The 23,264-nt window shown below is 44.1% G+C and overlaps 5 protein-coding genes across 5 annotated transcripts; 3 read left to right on the top strand and 2 right to left on the bottom strand.

Moving 5' to 3' along the window:
* Positions 1–489: 489 nt before the first annotated feature.
* On the top strand, positions 490–2,753 carry EAE98_007912 (uncharacterized protein; the record flags this gene model as incomplete). The annotated part of the gene is made up of 2 exons (XM_038955535.1): positions 490–2,042; positions 2,162–2,753. The coding sequence occupies 2 exons, from the start codon at positions 490–492 to the stop codon at positions 2,751–2,753; spliced, it is 2,145 nt and encodes a 714-aa protein (XP_038808264.1).
* Positions 2,754–7,706: 4,953 nt separating this feature from the next.
* On the top strand, positions 7,707–9,597 carry EAE98_007911 (uncharacterized protein; the record flags this gene model as incomplete). The annotated part of the gene is made up of 8 exons (XM_038955534.1): positions 7,707–7,814; positions 7,866–8,001; positions 8,051–8,232; positions 8,284–8,323; positions 8,377–8,444; positions 8,500–8,882; positions 8,940–9,007; positions 9,062–9,597. 8 exons carry the CDS (start codon positions 7,707–7,709, stop codon positions 9,595–9,597), a joined length of 1,521 nt encoding a protein of 506 aa, XP_038808263.1.
* Positions 9,598–11,198: 1,601 nt separating this feature from the next.
* EAE98_007910 (uncharacterized protein) lies at positions 11,199–18,100 on the bottom strand (the record flags this gene model as incomplete). The annotated part of the gene is made up of 4 exons (XM_038955533.1): positions 11,199–11,402; positions 11,453–16,795; positions 17,022–17,751; positions 17,946–18,100. The coding sequence occupies 4 exons, from the start codon at positions 18,098–18,100 to the stop codon at positions 11,199–11,201; spliced, it is 6,432 nt and encodes a 2,143-aa protein (XP_038808262.1).
* A 2,455-nt stretch (positions 18,101–20,555) lies between these two features.
* Positions 20,556–20,871, bottom strand: EAE98_007909 (uncharacterized protein; the record flags this gene model as incomplete). Its single annotated transcript, XM_038955532.1, has 2 exons — positions 20,556–20,737; positions 20,844–20,871. The coding sequence occupies 2 exons, from the start codon at positions 20,869–20,871 to the stop codon at positions 20,556–20,558; spliced, it is 210 nt and encodes a 69-aa protein (XP_038808261.1).
* A 492-nt stretch (positions 20,872–21,363) lies between these two features.
* EAE98_007908 (uncharacterized protein) lies at positions 21,364–22,840 on the top strand (the record flags this gene model as incomplete). Its single annotated transcript, XM_038955531.1, has 3 exons — positions 21,364–21,485; positions 21,541–21,660; positions 21,712–22,840. The coding sequence occupies 3 exons, from the start codon at positions 21,364–21,366 to the stop codon at positions 22,838–22,840; spliced, it is 1,371 nt and encodes a 456-aa protein (XP_038808260.1).
* Positions 22,841–23,264: the final 424 nt, after the last annotated feature.

Here is a 23,264-nt window from a genome sequence, read left to right as displayed (position 1 = left end):
CCCACAACCATTTATCTTCTTATTTTCAAACTTTCTTCCTTATCGACAAGCTTTCCATTAAAGCTTTTGCAAACTCAAGAACCACACGGAAGCCCACAGTACGTGACAGAGCATTATCCAGCTACCCTCACTTATCCTTCCCCCTCATCAACTTCATCTTTGATCTGGTCTCGTTCGTAAGCTTGCGCCAAATCATCAGAAGATATTTCTGGATACCTCCAATTACTACGAGGTGGATTGATACATAGAATTGGTTACACGATTTTACGTCATTGTCATCGCATACCACATGCCAAGCATATCAATATACTAAGTCACCTATCTCAAAGTATCTTCTTTAGCCTCATGTCAAGAGGAGTTTGAGATTTCGCGACCCTTTATTCATTTTTATTTCCTCCCCAATATCCAGTTTTGTTCGCCCCCTAGCTGGATTGTTACTTTGCATTCTCATAACTCATCAGCACACACTACAGAAAATAAGCAAACATCATGTCGGATGAACTCGATTACCTGCAGGACGGCTTTGAGCCAACTGCCCTTACAATGGCTCGAATCCGCTCTATTCTAGTCACACATAATATCGATTATCCATCCAATGCGAAGAAAGCGCAACTCGTCGAAATCTTCAACGAGGATTTAAGACCACAGGCACGAAAGATATTGAGCGAAAGAGCGCGTGCGAAGAGGACGAGTCGAGGAATCGTCGATGCGGAATCGTCACAAGAGAGCAGCAGTACTCAGGAAAGTACAATAGAAAGCCCACGTGAAAGTGATGTTATCCTGCCACCACCGCGGACACGAGTTGTGAGACAATCTCCTGCAAAAGTTAGAGCATCGGTGGATATTAGCGATGATGAACCAGCCTACAGGAATACCAGGAGATCAACTAGGTCTATCAGCCCAGTAAAGAGAATGCCTAGAGCTAGTAGTCCTGTGAAAAAGACACCAAAACCAAGCGTCAAACATCCCAGGCAGGAGGAGGAGACTCTTTCAGACGATGACGATATCCCGCAGACTGTGAGAAAATCAAGAAAAAGCACAACAGTTCAAACGCCGATGGTCGGGGCAAGGGACAATCTAGATGGAGTGGTACAAAAGAAAGACTCGCGGAGAGAAAGCAATTTCACCCACGACAATCCCTTTCAAAGGGGCTCGCCACCTAGAATTCCCATATCAACTCATGACAGTAAGAGAAAGAGCATGGGCGGGAGTGCTATGAAGGAAATGGAAAAACGAAGGAGTTCGATTTCGAGAAGACGCACGGTGACCCCACAGGCTAATGTTGGAATACGCCCACCGACCTCTTCCACTTTCGAAATTCCTGTTAGTAGCCTCGATGGCCTGAAGGATTATGATGAGAATGGAGTTGAGATTAGTGAGGATTTTACTCCAGAGGCACAATTCGAACTCGAGCGTGAGCAACAGAGAGGGCGCACTACAATTCAACCCCGACGAAAAGCATCAAACGGCGTCAGCATGAGTGGGCCTATTTGGATGATTCTTCTTACATTGCTTGGTGGCTATGCTACTTGGTACAGGCAAGAAAAAATCGCCGTAGGCTTCTGTGGAGTAGGTAGAGAAGCACATTCGATAATACCCGTCAGACCAGACCTTCCGGATTGGGTACAAGTGCTCGCCGAACCGCAGTGCGATTGGTGTCCACAGCATGCTTATTGTAATGCCAACTATGAAGTTCAGTGCGACCAAGATTTTATCCTCAAGCATCATCCTCTCTCATTGGGTGGATTCTTACCGCTTCCACCAACTTGTGAGCCTGATGGAGAAAAGCAAAGGCGTGTCAAAGCTGTCGCGGACCGAGCTGTTGAGGAATTGAGAGAGAGAAGAGCAAAATGGGAATGCGGTGATTTGACAGATGAGTCTGGTGCACCCGAACCGACTGTTGAGATAGATGCCGAACATTTAAAGAAAGAAGTTAGCCAAAAGAGGAGAAAGGGCATGGGAGAAGCTGAGTTTGAGGAATTATGGCTTGGTGCCATCGGAGAGATCAAAGGGAGAGATGAAATAGTCGTTGGTGCTGAAGGGTAAGTTTTGAATTCCTTTCCTTTTAATCATTGTCACTGTTTGCATATGTATTCTTCCTTTTACTACAATATCTTCTGACAACTCAGTTCACTAATCAGGTTAAACGTCCCCGTTGTAGATCAAACACCCTCGCAAGTACCTCACTCGCCCGTCTCCCCCTCGTCTGCGCCGTCAAGCGATCCTTCAGACACACATTGGCAAGATATTATCTCGAAATTGGATCTCTAGTTCTAGCCTTTATCCTCTTCCTCTACGCCCGTTCATCGATTCGCAGTCATACAGCTACGAAAGCCGCAATTCCTGCTTTGGTCTCACTTACTCTTCAACGTCTCGCTACTCAAGCATCCCTTCACGCATCCGATCCAGATGGATTCAAGGACGGTTGGATCAGTATAGGGCAATTAAGAGATGATGTTCTCCGCGACGAACATAGTTTGAAGAAACGAGAACAAATCTGGACAAAAGTTAAGAAAGTAGTGGAGATGAATTCGAATATTAGATCTATGCAAAGGGAGAGTCAAAATGGTGAGATCTCAAGAGTCTGGGAGTGGATCGGCGCGTTGGAGGATGTGGATGGTAGTGTTAGGAGGAGGAAAAGTGGGAGAGGGGGTTGGAGTACGCCGGGGAGAGAGAGAGATGATAGAGAGGAATTGGAAAACACAATTACGCCGAGGTGGGACGAACCAGGTTCGAAGGGTGTTTATGCTTGAGGTGGGAGAGTATTTATTAGGAGACTTGCTTTTCATTCAATTCAGAAAAACAAACAAATTTGTTTACATTTCGTTCTTCAATATTGATATGATATCCAGATGTTCTTTTTGATTTGGGGATTTGGGATTGTAAGGACTGGTGAGCGTGATGATTGTATGATGTGATGAGGTGGTGGGATTAACGGGCGGGTATCTGTGCCTAGAATCTTGAAGAAGTTGAGTCTGGGAATGTTATTCATATCGATCTTGGAGATGAGGCGGATATAGTTTTATTTGTATGGATACTATTGTTCGTTGGTTTTCTGGTTGGTTGGTTGAGGATTATTTGTCGATTGATTGATGGATTGATGGATTGATGGATTGCTTTGAGCAAGCGTGTGAGTGAGTGAGGGAATGGATAGAAGGGAATGGGAGGGGAATGGGAGGGAATGGGATTTAAGTGTGTATTTATTATGTATGGGTGCGTATGTATTTGTTTATGTAGTTATTTATGTATGTATGTGCATTCAAATACCTACCTAGGTATCCATCCCATTTAGAGAGATTGATTGATTAATATCCTGTTCTGATTTAGAATGGTGAGAGTTTTTTTCGGAGACGGGGGGAAGATGAATTGATGGGACGGGATAGGATGGGATAGGATGAGATGAGCTGGAGTATGTTCATTTTTGTTGGTGTGATGTGATGTGAAGTCAAGTGAAGTGATGTTGATTTCGCATATACACACCCACTCACTCACTCACCCTCCATTTGCCAACTTACTTTGTGTAGAGACGTTATGATGTCTGAGGCGCAAATAATAGTGAAAATTTCGACAAAATATAGGTAGGTATCTATCATATGTCGTTAAAAATGTGGAATGAGATACCTACCTAGTACCTACCTACCTACCTACCTATTTTATAATGCGACAATTCAGAATTCAATATCATAACCCCCCCTCGCACCCTCCGCCCCCCCCCCCAAAAAATAGAAACCTCTCCTCACTCTCTCGCTTCCCCATCTCCATCCTTTCTCTACCGTACAACGCGCGCCTGCCCCACTAATCCCACCACCTCCTCCTCGACCTCCAAAAATGCAAAACCTACTGAGCGCGACTTCTCGCGCTATAGGGGAAAACCGGCGGCGCCGGTTTTTTGGATTAGTAGCAACATCCCACACGCGCCCACACCCGAGATCGATGCGGGATCGGATGGTATATTCTTGCTTCACTGGGCGAACTGACTTGAGCGAGTGGGGTAGACCACTCTGCCAGTTGGTGAGATGTTGTGGTGGAAGATGTATTGTTTGAGTATATGTTTGTGTGTTTAGCGAGAGGTGGTGAATATGGATAATATGGGTACCTAGGTAGGTAAATGGATTGGGCGAATGAGTGAATGTGGTGGGTAGGATGCGGCTGCATTGTGAATGTGTGAAGTTGGATGTTTGAAAAACTGGTAGATATTGCAATCTGGGAATGTTAGTATTGCAAATGATCATTGACTCTATCAATTACCATTGTTGCAGTTAGGATTGTCGAGTGACAAACCTTATGGCTCTCAGTTTGGTTGTTGAGCTTACCATCATCATCTTTGATTTCTTTGTACTTCGACTACACTCGTAATACCATCAGCATCAACATCGTCAATATTATGAACACTTTTTCTGTGCTATCTTGGTTGTAAAGTCCAAAAAAGCAAAGTGATAGCGCGGTATGAACCGATGACGACCGTCGTGGTCGAGGTCGTAAGCACTGATAAACGGAAGGACCATTCCTGCCTCAACCCCCCGATGAGAACGCATGAAAAACTAGCACGAATCCCCAGTAATTCGGTAGCTCCCATACTACTTATCTTTGTGGCGGTTGAAGCTATGGCATGGGTACTAGACAATCCATACCTTGGAGATTCATGCCACAATCCGGGGAAGATTTTGGTCCAGATTCGAATTGATTGATTTGATGTCTCCATCAGTATCTTCAAATGACAAATATCAAGCTTCCTTTCTGACGCTCTGGAGGCGCCAAAACCTTCAATGAGCACGGAACAAGTGTTTAACGTGTGCTCGGGCGTCGTTTGTGATATACCGTTAAGCCGAGGCAATATCTGCCGGAGCATTCCAACAACATGTGTTGTGATGTCAACGTGTGTGTTTTGATAGTTTCGCATGCCTTGACCACCTTCGCAGACCATATATTCAAGTTGCAGGGCAGAGCGAAGTACTTTAACATGTGTGTTGTTAGAGTAGATCGACTTTTTCCTTGGGTCTGGTTCGGTCCGAGGGTTTTGAGAAGGAAGCACAAGCAACAGTGGCGGTTTTCTTTGGCAACTGTTCTGTATATGCATGTGGATATTGAAGCACTGACTCGATATCTATCGGCTCACTTGATGTCCGGCAGATAGTTATCATGTGTTCAAATTGTAATGACGCTTTCATCTCTCGATACCCTTATTCAGACATGATGATGACATCGCAGGGCTATGAGAGTTGACCAGTCTCAATATTCATTTAGAAAATGTGGAATATCATTGAATATCATTGAAGATCTGACTTATGCTGGAGTCAATGAAATGAGAACTAGATTTGTTCAAGCGGATCAGATATTCGGAAGCATCCGAGATCAATATGTTGTAATTGTGATAGTTGAGAACGTGCGTCTAATTATCTAGACTTTCATGAGAATATGCGGGGTCGAATTATTGCTTTTGCCAACTTTACGTGCGGTGTGAGGCACGTGGAATGATGGTATATCTGCCGGCATTGTGACGAAGATCAATGGCGATCCAACAGGGGAGAGTGATGATCTTTAAGATATCACCGAAATTCTCTATGATAAATCTGGGAATAGTATCAATTGTCCGATGCCAGTATTGACATTCGAGTAAGGTAAGACATGTATGTGAGCGAGCGAGCGAGCTAAAGAACCGTGGCATTTTACACGTGAGTAGCGGCACATGTCAATTATGACTGAACAATGTGGCAAAAGCTTAAGGTACACACATCTTCCGGCGTTTTCGGGTTTTCATCCATATTCAATTCAGTTCAATCTAATTCAATCGTCGGTTCAGTTGGTTGTGGAAATTTGCAGCGAGCGGTTTGCTGTCAAACGGGAAATTGGAAATTAGAAGAAATCTGGCTCTGCAAGGAACGGAAGGGAACAACAATTGTTGACGAGTAGAAAGCTTTAGATGATTACTCTATAATTTGTTGGATACATTCTGCTTACTATTTTGACCAGGACTCCCCAGATGATCGAAGTTCGGAAACACTCAAAAACCTCCTTATTACGGATACTTTCGTACTGCGAGACTGGATCCATGATCCACTTGGTATTGTTAGGCTGTGAGGGTGTGAACATCCCCCTCTCCCTTCCCCCCACTCCCCTGATTTCTCTCATGAAATCTCCCCGTCCCGCGTTTTTCGTTTCTGTCCCTTGTTCCTGAAAATTAACGACAGCCATTTCGATATCGACATCCAATAGACCTATCGTAGACGGAGTAGAATTCGTGTCTAATTCCGATTTCGCACGACGATATGCACCAACTTGTGCTATCAGCGTTGTACGATTCAGGGCGACAAACAACCTCTCGTCTAACCGATAGTGGTAACTTTTCGGAAGTTAATTTTGAGTTTTCTTGATCGACAGCGGTTTCGATCTTTACAACGTTATCGACGTTTAAACTTCACAACACCACCACGCAAAAGAAAACTGATGTCGGTAGGTACTAGGTAGACTGTTGGATAAAGTCAAAATTGATGCAACGTTCGTAAGATTACACCAGATTTCTATTATGTGGCTTCCATACTGCATGCAGCCACGCAGTCACACCCTTTTCTGTCTAAAACTCCTAGCGAGTCACTTTATCTCATATATTACTTAGCACGGATTACATCTGACTCGAAACAAATAGAGTACCGGAAGAAGTTTGCGGTACAAGTATCTGCGTATCGTAAATTAGTAATCGGCTATATGGACCGATTAGACACTAAGGCCAGCCATCATCATCATTGTTATTTTCAGGCTTCATCCTCAAATATTGCAGCTTTTAGCTCGATGTTAACTCCCGAAGACATCTTTCATTGATTCGTTTTCTACGCTAGCATGATTTTCCGATATAACTCCACGAGTGATGATGATATACAACCCTTCGGTATCTACTTGGTAGAATCGACGCCACTCATTCCCCACACTTAATTGATATTAGTCTCGTACGCGAACTCGCTATGGATACAAGCTAGACTACTCGAGTATAGCAAGCTCATGCCTTATGCGGCATCCTTCCGGAAGAATGGCATATTGTTCGCCCGTCAGCCCGTCTTGCGGGAGATAAGGTTTTCTATTGGTTTTCGAAAGGTCCCGAGCGGAAGGAAATTTGCTCAAGCACGCCAGCATATCCCCACTTGCCAAATTTTCTCAGTGGACCACAACTACCCAGTCGAGCTTGTAGGTCAATATTCCGTCAGGATCAGAACTACACTGCATCGAGGACTGCAGTGCATGCCACAATCTGCCGAAATGTTCCAGGATTGTGAAGTCCCCTCAGAGCTGTTGAGGTTCATTGTAATATGTTTCGTGTCGGAGACTAAAATAATCGCCCCCCTGTGGTTCATTGATACCATATCAAGCTAGTGAAACCGTGCCCTGCGACAAGATGCACCCCAAATTTTAAGTTTAGCGGGATGAACTGCAATGCACAGTCTTCTCATATCGAGGGCCTTTCCCACTATCCACTGCTAGTGTCTTGTATAGTGGTTCGGCATCAGCAAAATGTACTCTTGACTGACACTCAACTTACTCTTGTCAACAAAGATTATCCCGATTATCAATCTCTCGAGCTTTCTCTTCCTACATTGATCGACACTCTAGACAATGGAGAAGATGCAAGTTTGACAACATATGGTGAAAAGAAATTGCTATATGTAAAACCTATCCCGGTTCATGAACGTTGTTCATCGACGATATCCGAAGTCAACATGAGAGTCTTTGCTTGGTTATCCTTACTGTGCGCTGTGCTGCCAGTCAACATCGTTGCCGCATCATTGTCAATAACTGACGTTATTGAAGCTCTTCCTTCATGTGCTGTATGTTATGGATATTCTTGAAACTTCTAACATGAACTGACATCACGTTAGCTCACTTGTCTTACCACGGCTCTTGCAAACTCGACTTGCTCTCCTACCGATCAACAATGTATTTGTACGAATGTTCCTCTAAACACAGAAGTTAACATTTGTGTAATGGAGGAATGCACTATCAAAGAAGCACTTAGTAAGTTACAACCAGTTGCTATAACAATTCTATTTCTGATGACTTCTAGGTACCAAAAATGTTACGTCCGTCGCCTGCAATGCACCAGTCAGGGATAAGAGGGATTTATATAACTGGATATCCAACTCATTTGTCGTTGCTTCCTGGATAGCATACCTTTTGAGGATTGCTTCAAGATTCACCTCTGATACTCGACTCTGGTGGGATGACTATGTTGCAACTTTTGTTATGGTTAGTTTGGCATGATTGACTATGATAGAAGCATAGCTGATTCCATAATAGATTGTTGGTTTGCCACAAGCTATTATCAACGTTCGAGGCCGTGAGTTTTCCCGAGACCAAGACATATCATCACAAATACTTATTGAGAAATAGTTACCGGCAACGGACTGGGAAAAGATATCTGGACATTACCTTTCAACAACATCAGTGACATGATTCGTGTGAGTAGTGCTACGACTAGAACACACTTTACGATTTGAAACTGACCAATTGCAGTGGTTTTACGCAGCCGAAATCCTGTATTTTGCCCAAGTCAACTTCATCAAAATCTCGATCCTTTTCTTCTTCCTTCGTCTCTTCCCCGACCGCAAGATACGTTGGACAATCTGGGGTACAATCATCGCGAACCTCCTAATATTCATCATAATCGACTTACTAGCCGCCTTACAATGCCGTCCAATCAGTTTCTACTGGAAAAGATGGGATGGTGAACATTCTGGAAAGTGTCTGAATATCAATGCACTGGCATTTTCAAGTGCGGGTATCAGTATTGTAATGGATATCTGGATGTTGATACTTCCCTTGACACAACTTTACGATCTCAATTTGCATTGGAAAAAGAAGATTGGTGTAGCTGCTATGTTGAGTATTGGTATTATGTAAGTATAAACTCTTTACTCATTGATATCGTGTAGCATCATGCTAACTATGTCTAGTGTGACGGTCGTCAGTATCCTTCGTTTGCAATCCCTCATCGTCTTTGCAAATACCCAAAATCCAACATGTAATCCTCCCTGCTTCCCCTGTCTCAAACTTCAAAGCTAATCCATCCACCAAGGGGACTACGTCCAACTAGGCTATTGGTGCACAATCGAGATCTGCACCGGAATCATCTGTTCCAGCATGCCCGCCATCCGACTCCTCCTCGTCCGCATCTTCCCCCGCATCGCAGACACCACGCACAATTCTTCCAACCACTCCAAATCGCTCGGCTACGATCCCAGCCGCCGACGCTCCAGCGTTCCCAAACTCGCTTCAAAAAACTCCTTCATAAACGGGAGACGCGGCTCGTACGCGACGAACCAGGGCATCACAATGAAGAAAACATTCGATGTGAGTTCAAGCCATAGGGGCATGGGATTCGACAAAGAAATCGAAGAGGAAGACGGCACGGAACTGGTCAGCAGACAGGCAACCAGGAGTGAAGCGGGAACGGGGGATGCGGAGCGCGGGCTAGAAAATGCACAGAGTTACGAGAGTAGGGATGATGGAGAACATCTGAGTCCGCCGCACGAGCAGAACTCGCGGTTGAGTAGCGCGAGGAGTATAAATGAGGGCATGTTAATGAGTCCTAGGAGCCCGGGTTGGGTTTAATGTATACCCATGTACTCTTTTATGTTTTTTTAATGACCAAATGAATGAATATGTAAAATTTAAATTTCATGAGTGGAGAGACGTAGTGTTCTGAAATATCGAAATGAATATGTGTAATTGTATGGGTATACGCAGTACTCATCGATCCTACCAGACATAGGATCAGCTCACCGGGAGGTGATGTGACAAGATTCCAGATTCGTCAGACCCGCACAATCCTGGCGAAGACAACAATAATCCCTCAAGACTTCTCGTCTCAAGTTACTTACTTGACTTACTATACCTACCCATCCACCTATCCACCTACTAATCAACTCTCTGATTTTCTCTTCCCCGGAACAGAATCCCATTTATATACCTTCCACCCTTCAGTTAACGATCTATAGGTACCTACCTACATAAAGTATCCCAAACTATCAATCCCAAAATCAAAAGTTACCAATTACAATATCCCCGCCAAATGTTTTCATTTCTTACCTACCTACCTACCTATCAAAACATTCAATTCTTTCTCAAAGAAATCCATCACACATTCATATTTTAAATTTCAAACCTCAAATCACTTAAACACAATATCACACATAGCATCACACATATCATCAAAAACCAAAAACAGATCAAACACAATACTCGAATCAAAATATGTGTTTCATATAATTTCTCTCATCTTCTCTTCCTCTCCCTTGCAATTCCCAGCCTTTCTCCCCTATCCCCATCCAGTCCATTCTCACCCACACCACGCCGCCCCGCGCCCCGCCCAGTCTACACATCTCCGGATCAAAAACAGTCCAAACATGCCACGCTCGCCTGCTCGCTTAACATTTGTATATACCCTTCAATCCACCAATTCAATCCGATGATATAAATCCTCAGTTTCGTACCAAAGAAATCCGAGTCATCAAGTCATAATGTTATTCCGGTTCCTTCTTTTTCCTGCTTTCTTTTCCCTTCAAGGGAGCAAGTTCTCCTATAAACTCGTGCCTTCCACTTCCATTCATTTCTGCCACCCTCTAGTATAATCGAGATCTAAGACGCAGTCTTTGTGATGATCTCATACACACGGTGCAGACCCAAAGCCGTCGATCCTTCCTCCCTTCCTTCCTTTCCCGTGATCTTCCCATCCATTCATATCACCACACCCATCCAAATATATTCCCTTCCGATTGATTCCAATTCAATAACGAAGCTTAAAAGTATATATCAAAATAATGATAAGTAAACACAAAAAACGCATGCCCCGTTTAAGGGCCCGACCCAACAAACGACCAACAAATATATATAGACTGAACTCCCATCTCCAATCCCACCTTATCCTTTTAAATCCATATATAAACCTAGCCGCTAATGCCTATGCCCAATGACCCAAAAAGTCAAGAGAGTCGCCGTGTAAAAGTAGATGACTAAACAATTCCACTATACCATCGCAGTTCTGTCCCCAAATAAAAGTATACTAAAAAAGTGAATAAGAAAACAGTTAAAAAATGCTGTACATGTGTTTAGGTAATCTATACACTGTGCTACCCGAGTTAAATTTGTCAAGTCGTATTGCTCGATAGACGATTGTTATACCAATATAAGAAAGAGATTTTGGGTGACTTTGATTATACGGTTTCGAAGTCATCCTCAGATTCGTATACCGAGGGCGGTTCCAACGGACCGTACCTAGCTCTATATTGCTGTAATTCTCGCAGGTCAGCTGCAAGACCTTCCATAACGTCTGCCATTGGTGCACGTAATTGGTCGAGGTCGGAGATAGCTATTTGACCAAGCGCCAAATGACGCGTAGCGATTGCAGTAATGCAGGTCTATGATAGTTAGTAGGAATACTATAACAGCAAATTGTTGGGAAAATTACCTCGATCCTTGAGACTTGATGAGTTAAGAAGTTTAGCAAGAAGCGATCAGTCACCTCTCCGCCTCTGTTTTTCATCTTCTCAAGCATTGCTGTTTCAGGAGGTTGCAAGGGTTCTCCACGAGGTTCCTCCAGAGTTGAGCACAACATCTCTAATCTTAGACTGAGCTTCCAGATATCCCAAACATGGGCCGGATCAATGGTCAATTCCGAATCAGGAGCAAGAGTGGCAGGCTCCTCCGTAATGACGGCCGCCTCCCCTTCCAGGGATCTTTGGGAGTGAATTCGGCCAGCAAGTGAATGTGGATACATGAGGTAGATGTACTCGGGATTTTCTAATCCTTTGAGCTTTCTTTCTCCCATGTCTTTGACCTCAAACCCTTGACTGCTTAGGGAGCGGAGCTCACGACGAATTGATTGACTGATAAGATCGCTGTCGAAAGCATCTTCTGAGCCGGTAGACCCAGAGCGGTCGCTTTCACTGTATGTCTCTAGGCATCGTTGAATCTCAGAGATAAAATCAGCTGATACAGTGATTTGACCACCATCGGCAACGGCAGAAATACGAGCTGCTCGATTGACCATAGGACCGAAATAGTCCATACGTCTCGTTACTGGATCATTCTCGCACACTGGTCGACCCCAATGAGCGCCCATCCTGACGCTCAGACCCTTGAAAATCAGATTTTGATTGCTGTCATAAACTTCATGCCCCATGTGACTCGTTATAACTTCGGCAGGCCAATTAACTTCAAGTAATGCTGCTTGGACAGCGAAACACCAAAGGAGAGCAGATGTCGCGGTAGGGAATGATACCATGAAAGCATCTCCTTCTGTCTTGACCTCGTAACCACCAATGATGCGCAATTGGCGGCGCATGACCTCATTATGGAGTCTGATTGCAGATCGCATGGCGTTGGGATATGTTTCCCAAAGTGCGGTAGAGCTCTTGATATCTGTGAAGACAATACCAATGTCGCCCACAGGCGCTTGAACTTCTTGTTTTAGTCTTCGGAGCGATGAATCTTCGATATCATTGATCTTCTTCTTAGGTCTCTTTGAAGGAACATAGCCCTCGTCCATCATCATATTTGGGTTAAAAGATAGACTTTGAACCCGGTGCGGTCGAATTTGAGCACGCTTCTTTAGATCACTGACACCCATCATCATGACCATAATCTTTCCAGAAGCGCCAAAGGCGATGGCAAGATCTCGAAGTCTTTGTGCAGCTCTCATGAGGTCATGCTTTTCATACCGGGCGATATCAACCACAAGTTCAGGGGATAAATACTCCCACAGCTCTCTTGAAGCAATTAGCACCATCTCGTCCTGCTCTTTGATAGTGACATGCGTCACATGAGGTGCAGCTTGAACGGCTGGCAGTAGATGGACATAGCCGAATGCACGGGAGACCTCGAGAACATCGTTCAACTTTCCTTGCTTGGAGACCCACCCACCTGCATCTCGGATGCGTTGTCTTTCGTTTGGCTCGGCAGGGTCATGCTTTCGGGTTAGAATTCGATGACCGTCCTTTTCATGAATGAGCATGGCTTGAGCATCTCCAACATTGGCGACGTAAAGCTCGGATTGTTGCAAGAACATGATAGTAGCTACACCACCAGAGGTAAGATCGTCTTGTGCGAGAACTGCGGGTGTAGTGGATCCCCTTTGCGAAAGCACTGCCCTCTCTTCGTTACTCTGAGCTGCAGCGGTAGCTAAGTCTTTGTTGAGTGACAAGAAAGCCCGTCTAAGCGCGTCTTTGGGGGTCTCATTATTGAGAGCGTTCAGTCTTTTCAATTCATCGCTAAAAATGTGACCGAAATTTTCATGGAGGTATTTTGCAATTCTCGAACCTCTATTCGACGATATCGCACCATCAAACATTCCCAAAAGGGTTTCTGTCTCAGTAGAATTAAAGCGAGGCACAACCATATCGATGATAGATAAGTGCGAATCGTTACCCAGACTGTCTGCCATTCCATAAGCCAGCTGTCCTGCAAGAGAGCCTGAAGTACGAACTCTTCGGTCTTCGGTCTGATCGGGAATAGATGGGATAGTTAAAGTTACATCCATAAGGCCCAATATTCGCAGAGATTGCAATGCGCTGAAATCCGTAAGATCACGCCCATCACGAGCACCCGCACTTCCCGGCAGCGAGGGCTTAATCTCTAGACGTTTATTTCCGGAAAGATTAAGATATTTCAAGTTCGTGTTCCAATTCCAGTTCCAATCGTAGGGCCAATTTGAGACATTGTACTTCAACGAATTACTACCACAATCTAAAACGGTCAAGCGATGCGCCTTTCCAAGTTCTGCAGGTAGGGTTTGGAATTTGTTGCCGTTGATGTGCAAGACTTGCAGGAGACTGAATTCTTCAAAATCATCTGAAGGGAGTGAAGTGAGCTCGTTTCCAGATAGGTAAAGCTCAACCAATTGCGGCCAGCTCTTGATGGATCTCGATGGTATATCATTGAGATCGTTGTAAGAAAGGTTTAGAACCCGCAGTTCGCTGAGAAGAGTGAGCTCATCGAAAACATCATCGTCAAGCCCATTATCAGCCAGGTGAAGATTTCTCAGTGATCCGGCGAATGTATTAACAAGTTTTGCGGACAATCCTGAATCCTTACGTATGTTTACCGGTGGTGGGTGATTAATTGTACTTGCAGAAGTACTTCTTGACACTACTGAAGTCTTGCGTCCTCCTTTACCGTAAACTGATACGACTGATCCTTTCCTGGCATCAGGAACTGGTGAGCTACCTACGCTGAGAAGCCCACTAGACGCCTGACTTGGCCTTCTATGTCCAAAGTCCAAAGGTCCGAGCTCTTCGAAGCTTGAGTTTTGCGAATTCGGGTTAAGATTATTGTTGGCAGAACCAACGTCGCCAGGTGGTTGAGGAGGTCTTGAACCTGGTTTTGGAAAGTTCTCCAAAACGTTGGAAGAAACATTGAGGAATTCTAACTTGTTTGCCCACCATATCTCCATGGGAAGTTTCTTGAGATTGTTTTGTCTTATATCAAGGTATCGAAGTTCTGTCAGGCACCCAAGCTCCGCTGGAAGACTACTCAACGAATTTCGGGCAATACTGAAATACTCCAATTTGCGCAATTTGCCAATCTGTGCCGGTAAAGACACAAAGTGATTTATGTCTAGTACGAGCTTATTAAGATTTGGCATCTTGTCGAAAGCAGCATCGGGGATTTGTGCCAGCTTTGCGTTCGAGAGATTGAGTGTTGTTAGGGTGGGAACGGAGTTTTTGATTTCGAATTTTGTTACAGGATTCGAATTCAATCGAAGGATTCTGATATTAGTGAATTCACATTCGCAGACGGAGACTGAATTGTGATCGGCGGAAATTTGTTCAACTTTGGGAAGGGTTGCAACGATATCGATGCTCGAAAGCAAGTTGTATCGAATATCGACTTCTTTAAGGTTCACAAGTTTTCCAAAACTTGTGGGAAGTGAACCTTTCAGACGATTGTTTGTGAAAACGAATCGTTCCAGAGCTGTAAGTTTGCCGATCTCGATTGGGAGTTCCGATATTCCGTTGAAACTCATATCCATATCAGTCAAGCTCACCATATTACAAAGAAATTCTGGGAATTCTTCTAAGAAATTCGATGAGAGATTCAAAGTCCTCATCGATCTGTAAATGCCAAAGTACGAAGGCAGGCTTTTCAGTCGGTTGTTAGCGAACTTTAAACTAACAAGTCCTTGCAGTCTCGAGAGCTCAGCGTGATCCAAATTTTCGATTCGATTGTTTGTGAGATCAAGCATTGTTACTCGACTGCCTCGAGTAAGACTGACTGGAAGCTTCCACGCTTCGTTGCTGCGAAATTTGATGTCTCTTAGGTTGACACACGACGAAATAAAGTCTTTGGGCACATCCAGTGACAAGTTTCGCGATAGATCGAGCGATATCATTTCTGAAGTCTTAGAATACAATGCGATCGGAATAGTAATGAGGTTCCTTCCTGACAAGTCGACATGGCTGTATTTCTGACTTTTGGGGGCAAGCCCATTGTCGTTGGAAACTGACGCATAACCTCCTTGCCTAGCCGGGAGGAAAGAGAATCTACAGAGGTAACTGTTATCCTCCCTTCCTACATCTTCGATTCGATCTCCAGGCTCATATCCCGCTTGTTCTAAAAGTCGTCTTTGTATAACGAGCGGCCGTTCTCCAGGAGCAAGGATTCTTTGCAAATCATGTTTCCTCATTACAATTTGATAGTTCTCCAGATTGTCAGCTTGGTAAGTCTTTTTGTTGAGCTGAGCCACCAGTTCCGTAACAGTAGTATTAAGCGCAGTCGACAATGTGGCGAAAGTTCCGTCTACTTTGAATATTCTTATGCAATAAGGGCTCGCTTTTTCGTCTGCCTTTTGAGGAATACCTGCTTCGTCAATCTCTGGAAGTCGCGACATATTTTCATCATCGACTTTCTTGACAGCCCAGCTGTCTGGCGCATTCCACCCTAGGCCGCCTGCACTTTCAGCATCTGCCGTACCCTCATCCTCGTGTCCATTTCCATTAAAAATGTTGTTGTCGAGTGGAGTTAGAGGTGGCGGCTTTGTTAAGATGCCTTCCATATTCGATAAATTGGTATCAAGGTGGTGAATATTATCCCCACCACGATCTGATGTATCGTATGTTTGGTCTGTATCCTCTGCGCGCCCCCGACCTTTTCGAAACGGTAGCTTGGGAAAGGTGCCTTGTCGTCCAGCCGGTGGGCGAGCACTGCCATTCATATACTGGGTTGTAAGGTTGAGCTCTGATCCAGTGATGCTTCCATCTTGGCTATATTTTGCGAGATCCGGCGATTCATATATCCTACCTGCATCTTGCCGCGAGGTTCCATTCATCGGTGCCCGACTAGGTGCTGGTGTTTCTTTCAAGCGAGACGGTGTGTGGTCTTTGTCCTTGTGCCTCTTGAATCTACCGGTCAGATTTAGAAGACTCCTTTTCGTACTATTATTGTTGTCTCTGGGTGAAGATGGAGCGTCGCCATTGCCGTTCTTGGTTGGTTGACTCCATGTACTCATGCCGCTCGGTGTTGGGCTCTTCGGTCGTTGAAGGTTAGGATTGGAAGCGTTGGCCGAAGCTGTGCCCATGGGATTATTCCGGTCCTTGAAGCGATTACCGAATGCAGATTCCTCTCTACTTACAGTCGGTCGCAAGGATCTAGTGTCATCATTGCTTCGATTACGTAGATGATGCCCAGGAAGATGATGAGATTTAGAAGACGATGAGGTTTTGGGTGGCTTATCCGAACTATCGTTTATGTAGCGTTCCCTATCGGGGCCGGAAAGGTTCTCTCGCACAGGAGCTTCTCCATACAGAGATATGTCCTATATATCCTCGTTAGCTTCATGTGCATGTTAAACACTTCAATGCATTGAAAAAGGGTCGTTATTGCCATATCATTCTCAGGAACGGATTGAGAGTCTGTAGAGAAATAAGAGCGAATTGACGAAGCGTATGATTTCATCTCAGAAGCATCGAGAGAAGAAGGAATCGTGTCGTGAAGTGAAAGGCATGAATTGAAGATTACTAGTGAAGATCGAATTTACTGACCTGGGAATTCTGATATAAAAATGGAACTACTTCGCTAGATGGTACGGGTGTTCTAGGTCGGGATCCACCTGCTGGGGATGCATCTCTATAATGTCCGTGGTCTGTGGCAGATGAATGATTTCTGTCTCGATGACTCCGCGCAAATGAATGCGATCGTGCCTCCTTTCCTTGCTGCGATGGAAGGCTCGTGTCGGAACTTGTAGGGTCCTCGCCAAAGAAACTTGTTAACTTTTTGTGAAGTCCACCTACCGCTCTACTGACACTGCCTTTTGATCCAGTGCTGCTTGCTGTCGTTATGCTCGCAACAGATGGTCTTCTCTCGTCGCCGTCGCCAAACAATGCATCTGCAGGTGAATCGCTCGCATTTGTATTTCCCGTTACTGCAGTCCCAGGCCTTGCAACCGGCGACAACTGTGAAGCTTGCGACAATGCATCGCTAGAATCATTATAGAAACTAGTGAAGCCATTTGGTGAACCGGTTGCGCTGCCGCCATTAGACATCCAAGGGGCAATTTGATTTGAAGAAGCTATCGCTGTTGGTGGATTATGATGAATTTGAGGAATGCGCCCACCAGAGGTTTCGAGGACTGCGAGATCACGTCGATAATTGCCGAAGTCGGCCATTCTTTGCTCCCGTGGGGATACATTAGGAGAAATAGATGAAGATGGAGATATTGTATTTCGAGGTCCGGCAGACGTCGGCGAAACTTGAGCATCAATTTCTACCCTACTGCCAGGTCAAATGCACGAAGCCGTTAGTTATGGAACAGGTTCAAAGCTTTGTTCCAGGGCTAATGAAGGGGATTTGGAATGTAAAGTACCCATGTGAGACAACTATCATAGACCCCGAAAAAGAAAGAAAATAACATGAATAAATAAACAATGATTTCTTTTTTTCTATAAACTATCAATTTTTCTGCTTACCTTGATCTATCCGTCTTCACCTGCATTGGAGCTCCTCTCTTCATTGATGAACCCTGGAAGTAGCCCGGGCCTTTTATCGTATCAGTAGATTTCCAACTTCCAGTGCTCGAGCTCGTAGCAGAGCTATTACGATATGAACCATCTTTTCTGGTCATATTTGACCAGGTATATAAGTTAAAAATTGTCCATTCGCGAAGAAATTATTAGAACGATGTTGTGGTGCAAAGTGGAGGGGAATATTTGTGTGCTTCTTTTTGGAGGGGTTATTGAGGGTTGAGGTGAGGTATAAGTGCGGGTGGTGTAAGTAGGTATGTATGGGTGGGTGTATGGTGTATGGGTGTAAATATAAGTCTGTGTGGTAACTGGGGAGATGGATGTGAGATCTTATTCTGGTGGATTATTTCTAACTAGTGTTTTCGTGAACGGAAACGTAAACGTGAACGAGCGAGAAGATTGAGGAAGAGATTGGAGAGGAGAGGAGGAGATCGATGTTATTAGATAGGTAGGTAGGAGGTTGGAACTTGGTTGTGGAAGTGGTGGTGGTGGTGGTGGTGGTGGTGGGATGAATGATGGATGATGGATGATGGATGATAGGATTTGCTCTTATGTTCGTTCGGTGTTCTAATAGCCAATATGTCATGGCGGATTTGTACAATCTAGAGTAGTAGCAGAGCATGGGGTCGAGGTGTTTAAACCTATTAGGTCGTTAACTTGAGGTACTTGGGTACTTTGCTTTGCCCGCAGCCCCACAGCTCTAGTTTTTTTTTCTCTTCGTAGGAAATGTACTTTGTTCATTGAAGCATGCTTTCCATGAGCAGGCAGGCAGGTAGTAGATGGGTAGACAGACAGCTACTACCATAGGTATATACCTAGTACTCCTCACAACACAAAATATGAAATCAACAACATACCAGCAATCATAGTATTGATGATAGCAGCAATTCAAACACAAAGCACAAACCAAGAAACAAGAAACATCAAACAAGAGCTGAATCAGGATTAGGATCAGATATATGTTGATGATATCAAAGACCCCTAGATGAAATGTGTAAATTGGGAATCCAGGTCGATTGAAATTAATTGTGCTGATTGATAAATACCCAGTAGTATGTTTGCTGTTTGTGTGCTTGTTAAAGACGATGATGATTACCTATTATTAGGATTGATTTTGGGTATTAAGATGAGGTTGAGTATTGAGATGGTTTCGAATATCGAGGTGATCTTGAGTCTTCAGATGGGTTTGATCATTGAGGTGGTTTTGCACATTGAAGTTCCTCCGGATTACAACAAAATATAGAACAAGTCGACGAGTATTGAATCAATCACTATTATAACAAATTTTCATAAGAATATTCCAGCATAATGTACGTCAAAATAAGCTAGATAGATAGGCGTCGAGAAATTTGCCCTGAGTAGTCGGGATGATACAAGTCATACAAAATGTATCTATTAATGCCTCCTTATTGATGGCCCTTTGCGTTGATATTGAGGGCGTGAACTGAACAGAACAGAACTCGAGTAAGAGAGCCAGCCTGCCTGCTGATACTATAATCTCGTTGAATATTTAGGTCGGAATAACTCACACAGTAGTATAAATGATTCTTTGTTATGTCCAGAGCTCAAGCTTGAGGCTAACTATTCTAGTGAGCTTCGACATTTTGGCCACTTGATCTATGTCCATTGTATCCTTTGTAAATCTACAACCAAACACATGGGAATCTTAAAAGCGGAATACGGTGCACGATTGAGAGGAATTTCGGGTCGATTTGATTGGCGCTTAATCGTCATCTTCTTTCCTTCAATCACATAGTAATTAAACCGTGCTGCATAAAATAAGCAAATCTGCAAATCTGATCACACTGCGCTTCTTCACATGAATCAATCCTTATTCATCAATCATCACAGCGCTTGTCAAAGCTATAAAAAAAAGTATATTATTGATTCAAAGGGATCTTAGGTAGGCAAATGGGTGCGGATGAAATTCTTGGCTTCACTTCAAATTTTGAAATTAGGGTAGATCGGGGCAGTTTGATGACGGGGAGGCAAACACACTTTCGGGAATCGGAAGAGTGATCCAGAGGCATTGGGGAGCGCTGGTGCTTCACGAGTAGGTGTCTGATTGTTTGTATTGCATCGCATCGCATCACATGGTTGGTGATATGCATAACTTGATCGGGAGTATCGTACTGTACATGAAGATCGATAGTCGTGTACAATCTAGATTCAGTAGCGGAGATCTCATCTAGACAGCTATCAAGAAAGCTGCACATAAGTAGAGTATAACTATTATTGTATCTCAACAAACAAACCTCTCTAGATTTCAGTGAGGCTATCCAACTTTCACTCAGTCTGGTATATTAGGAATCAATGTACCCATGTACCCATGCACCATGTACAAAGTCCCATCAACAGGCGAACAGATGAAGGGGCTCGGCTCGGGTATCAGAGCAGCTTGCGATAGCGGGCGCTGTAATTCCATCTCCCTTTCTTTGAAACGATCAATGACATCCCAAGTCGAATGATCTTAGACATTCAAGATCGAAATTCCGAGATATGTGAACCGACAATTATTTCAACCCTTTATCCAAACCCTACAAGAACAAAGAATGATTACTGAACATTGCGGGAGGTATGTTCCGGTCTCAAGTTACTAGAACTTGGCGTGTGTGTATTGGTGATAGCCTTGACAGATATCTGTGTTGTGATAGCAGTGGTCATTGTAGTCACCATCGCCGCGGTCGCATTGGATGATTCCAAGCTTATATATAGCCTGATACATACCACCAGCAGTTCTTTTGATAGTTAGACCTTACCTGTTTCATCGTAGGAAGAAAAATACTGCGCAGTATGGCCTTTCCATCTTGTTCTAAGCCGCTCTAACTTGAGTGATAAACATACGTAAGTCGACAAGTATTAGATCGAACATTGCGTATACGACAAAAAGACTGGAATCTTATTGAGGTGTTTCGTATGCTTCATCTTCGTACAACAACCATAATTAGAACAATCTCATCTCTCTACTCGTAAAGGGATATAAGATCTTTTGAGGCCGATTAATACCCGATCATTAGTAAGCAGAAGGCTATATATCACGTGATTGTAACAATCAAGTTTCATCAATGTAACTGAATGTAACTGCAGAGCGGGGCTAATCCTTGTCTATCCGATCATCGGCAAAAAGATACCCTATTGAATACTGATTTTATACGTATGCGGAAATCAAGCTTGAGCTTTAGGCTACCTAGTACATAATATAGAGATGTAAATAAATCCCTCCTCCAAAACTCTTCTAGACCACGAGATAGGTCTTGGGTCCCGAGTACAACTCCAAACTTACTTCCTCAACAACATAACTCGCAGAGATCGAGTTCGGTTTGAGGTGGATATTTTCCCCTCCTACACGCATGGAATCGTCGGTATGCTGCGATCATTTTCGCAAAATGCTACCAAGGTGACAAATTCGACATGTGCAGCTGGGCGTTTACAGCAATGCTCCAAGATACATATACCACCATGGAGACCTGCATCACCACTAGATGAGTATGAATATGAAGTTTCTATCTGAACTTTCGTACGTTTTTGCTGACCATGCCAGATGGGTAGCAAAAGATGCGAGACCTATTAGTCTGCGCCAACTTATGGTCTTCGGACGATCGTTGACAGAAGCACGGCTTATAAGCTCTGCGAATTATGTGCGAACAGAGCTTCCCACCAGGTAAATAGAAATCCTTTCTACTTCTTCTATAGCTTTGATTGACAAGGTTAGATTAGCACATCGCATACGAGACATGCAAACGCTCCCCTATGTCGTCGTCACCAATCCGCATATGAGTCAGGTCTACGAGTTATACTACAAAGCATTTGAGAGCTTCCGAAGAGTGCGCGAAATCAAGACCCTGGACGATAACGACAAGTTATGCAAAGTCATTAGCAGTACCCTACAAGAGCATCTTACCGTAATTCCAAAGCTAGCAATGGGCGTCTTGGAATGCCGGGATTTAATGAATCCTTCAGACATGGACAAATTTATGAACACAATTTTGCGATCGAGAATATCGCGACGAGTTATCGCAGAGCAACACCTAGCTTTAACAGAGACCTTCCATTCACATTGGCATTTTCCCGATGGGAAACCAGCAGAGTCGGAGTTTGTGGGCGAAGTCTTCTTAAGGTGTAATGCAAAGGAGGTAGTTGAACGAGTGGGCAGCGAGGTTCAAGCTTTAATGTCAGCTACCTATGGCCCCTCCACTATCATGCCTGAAATACGGCTTGCCGGTCATGTCGAAGCTACATTTCCATACATTCTAAGCCATCTAGAATACATAATCGGTGAACTACTACGAAATTCCGTGCAAGCAGTCGTCGAAAAACAGAGAAACGGCCGAAACAAAAACCAACCACCTCCTCCTATCGACATAACAGTCTGCGAGGCGCCCCAGCATGTGATAATCCGAGTATCAGATCAAGGAGGCGGTATACCTCGAGATATCCTTCCATACCTCTGGGCATTTAGTAAAGGACCTCGTAGCAACCAACGTCTCGAAAACCTCAACCAGGTACCAAAAATGGCCGCTACTATGCAAGAACTGCGCGTAACAGACGAAGCGCCGGGGTCGCAAGGAAACGCAGGAGCAGCAGCGACGGCAGCGACTGTAGGAAACGTAGGCCCCAGCTCCACAGCACACGAAACATCCCTCTCTTCACTCACCAGTCGACCTCCTAATCTCCGTCTGGGTATGGGTTTACCATTAAGTCGAGTCTACGCCGAATACTGGGCTGGGAGTTTAGAGCTACACAGTTTAGAAGGATACGGATGCGATGCATTTCTACAGATTTCGAAACTGGGGAACAAGAATGAACAGTTAACAATGAGGGCTAGTATGGACGCTATATAGTAGGAAATGGCTTTTTGAATATACCCGGAACGGTTTTCTTTGCATGCGATGATGAATATCATTAAAGCAGACTTACACTTTTTTCTCAACTTCATCTAGGCATTAAATTTCATGGGTTTGCGACGGCCACAATGTACAGGCGATCAGACGGTTTAGGTCAGAGGATGATACACAACACAAGAGACGAATCATGAAAAGTAGTAGAAAGTGTAGTGAACAAATTATCATGAAGAAGCATGAATTACATCGTGGCTAAAACTAGTGGAAATAGAAGCCTCTCATAAGAAGCCATTTAAAATTAAGAAGCCTTCTGAACGTTAACTGTCGAAGAATAAAGAAAAACCACATGTTGCAGAACGACCCGTTTTGCAACTCTCTCAGCATCACCTGCCATCATATCGTCCATACTCGGGTGCCCCCGATA

This window comes from Botrytis deweyae, assembly GCF_014898535.1.
Source record: "Botrytis deweyae strain B1 chromosome Unknown BDEW_019, whole genome shotgun sequence".
Lineage (NCBI taxonomy): Eukaryota > Fungi > Ascomycota > Leotiomycetes > Helotiales > Sclerotiniaceae > Botrytis > Botrytis deweyae.
This window is presented reverse-complemented; position numbering and strand designations above follow the sequence as displayed.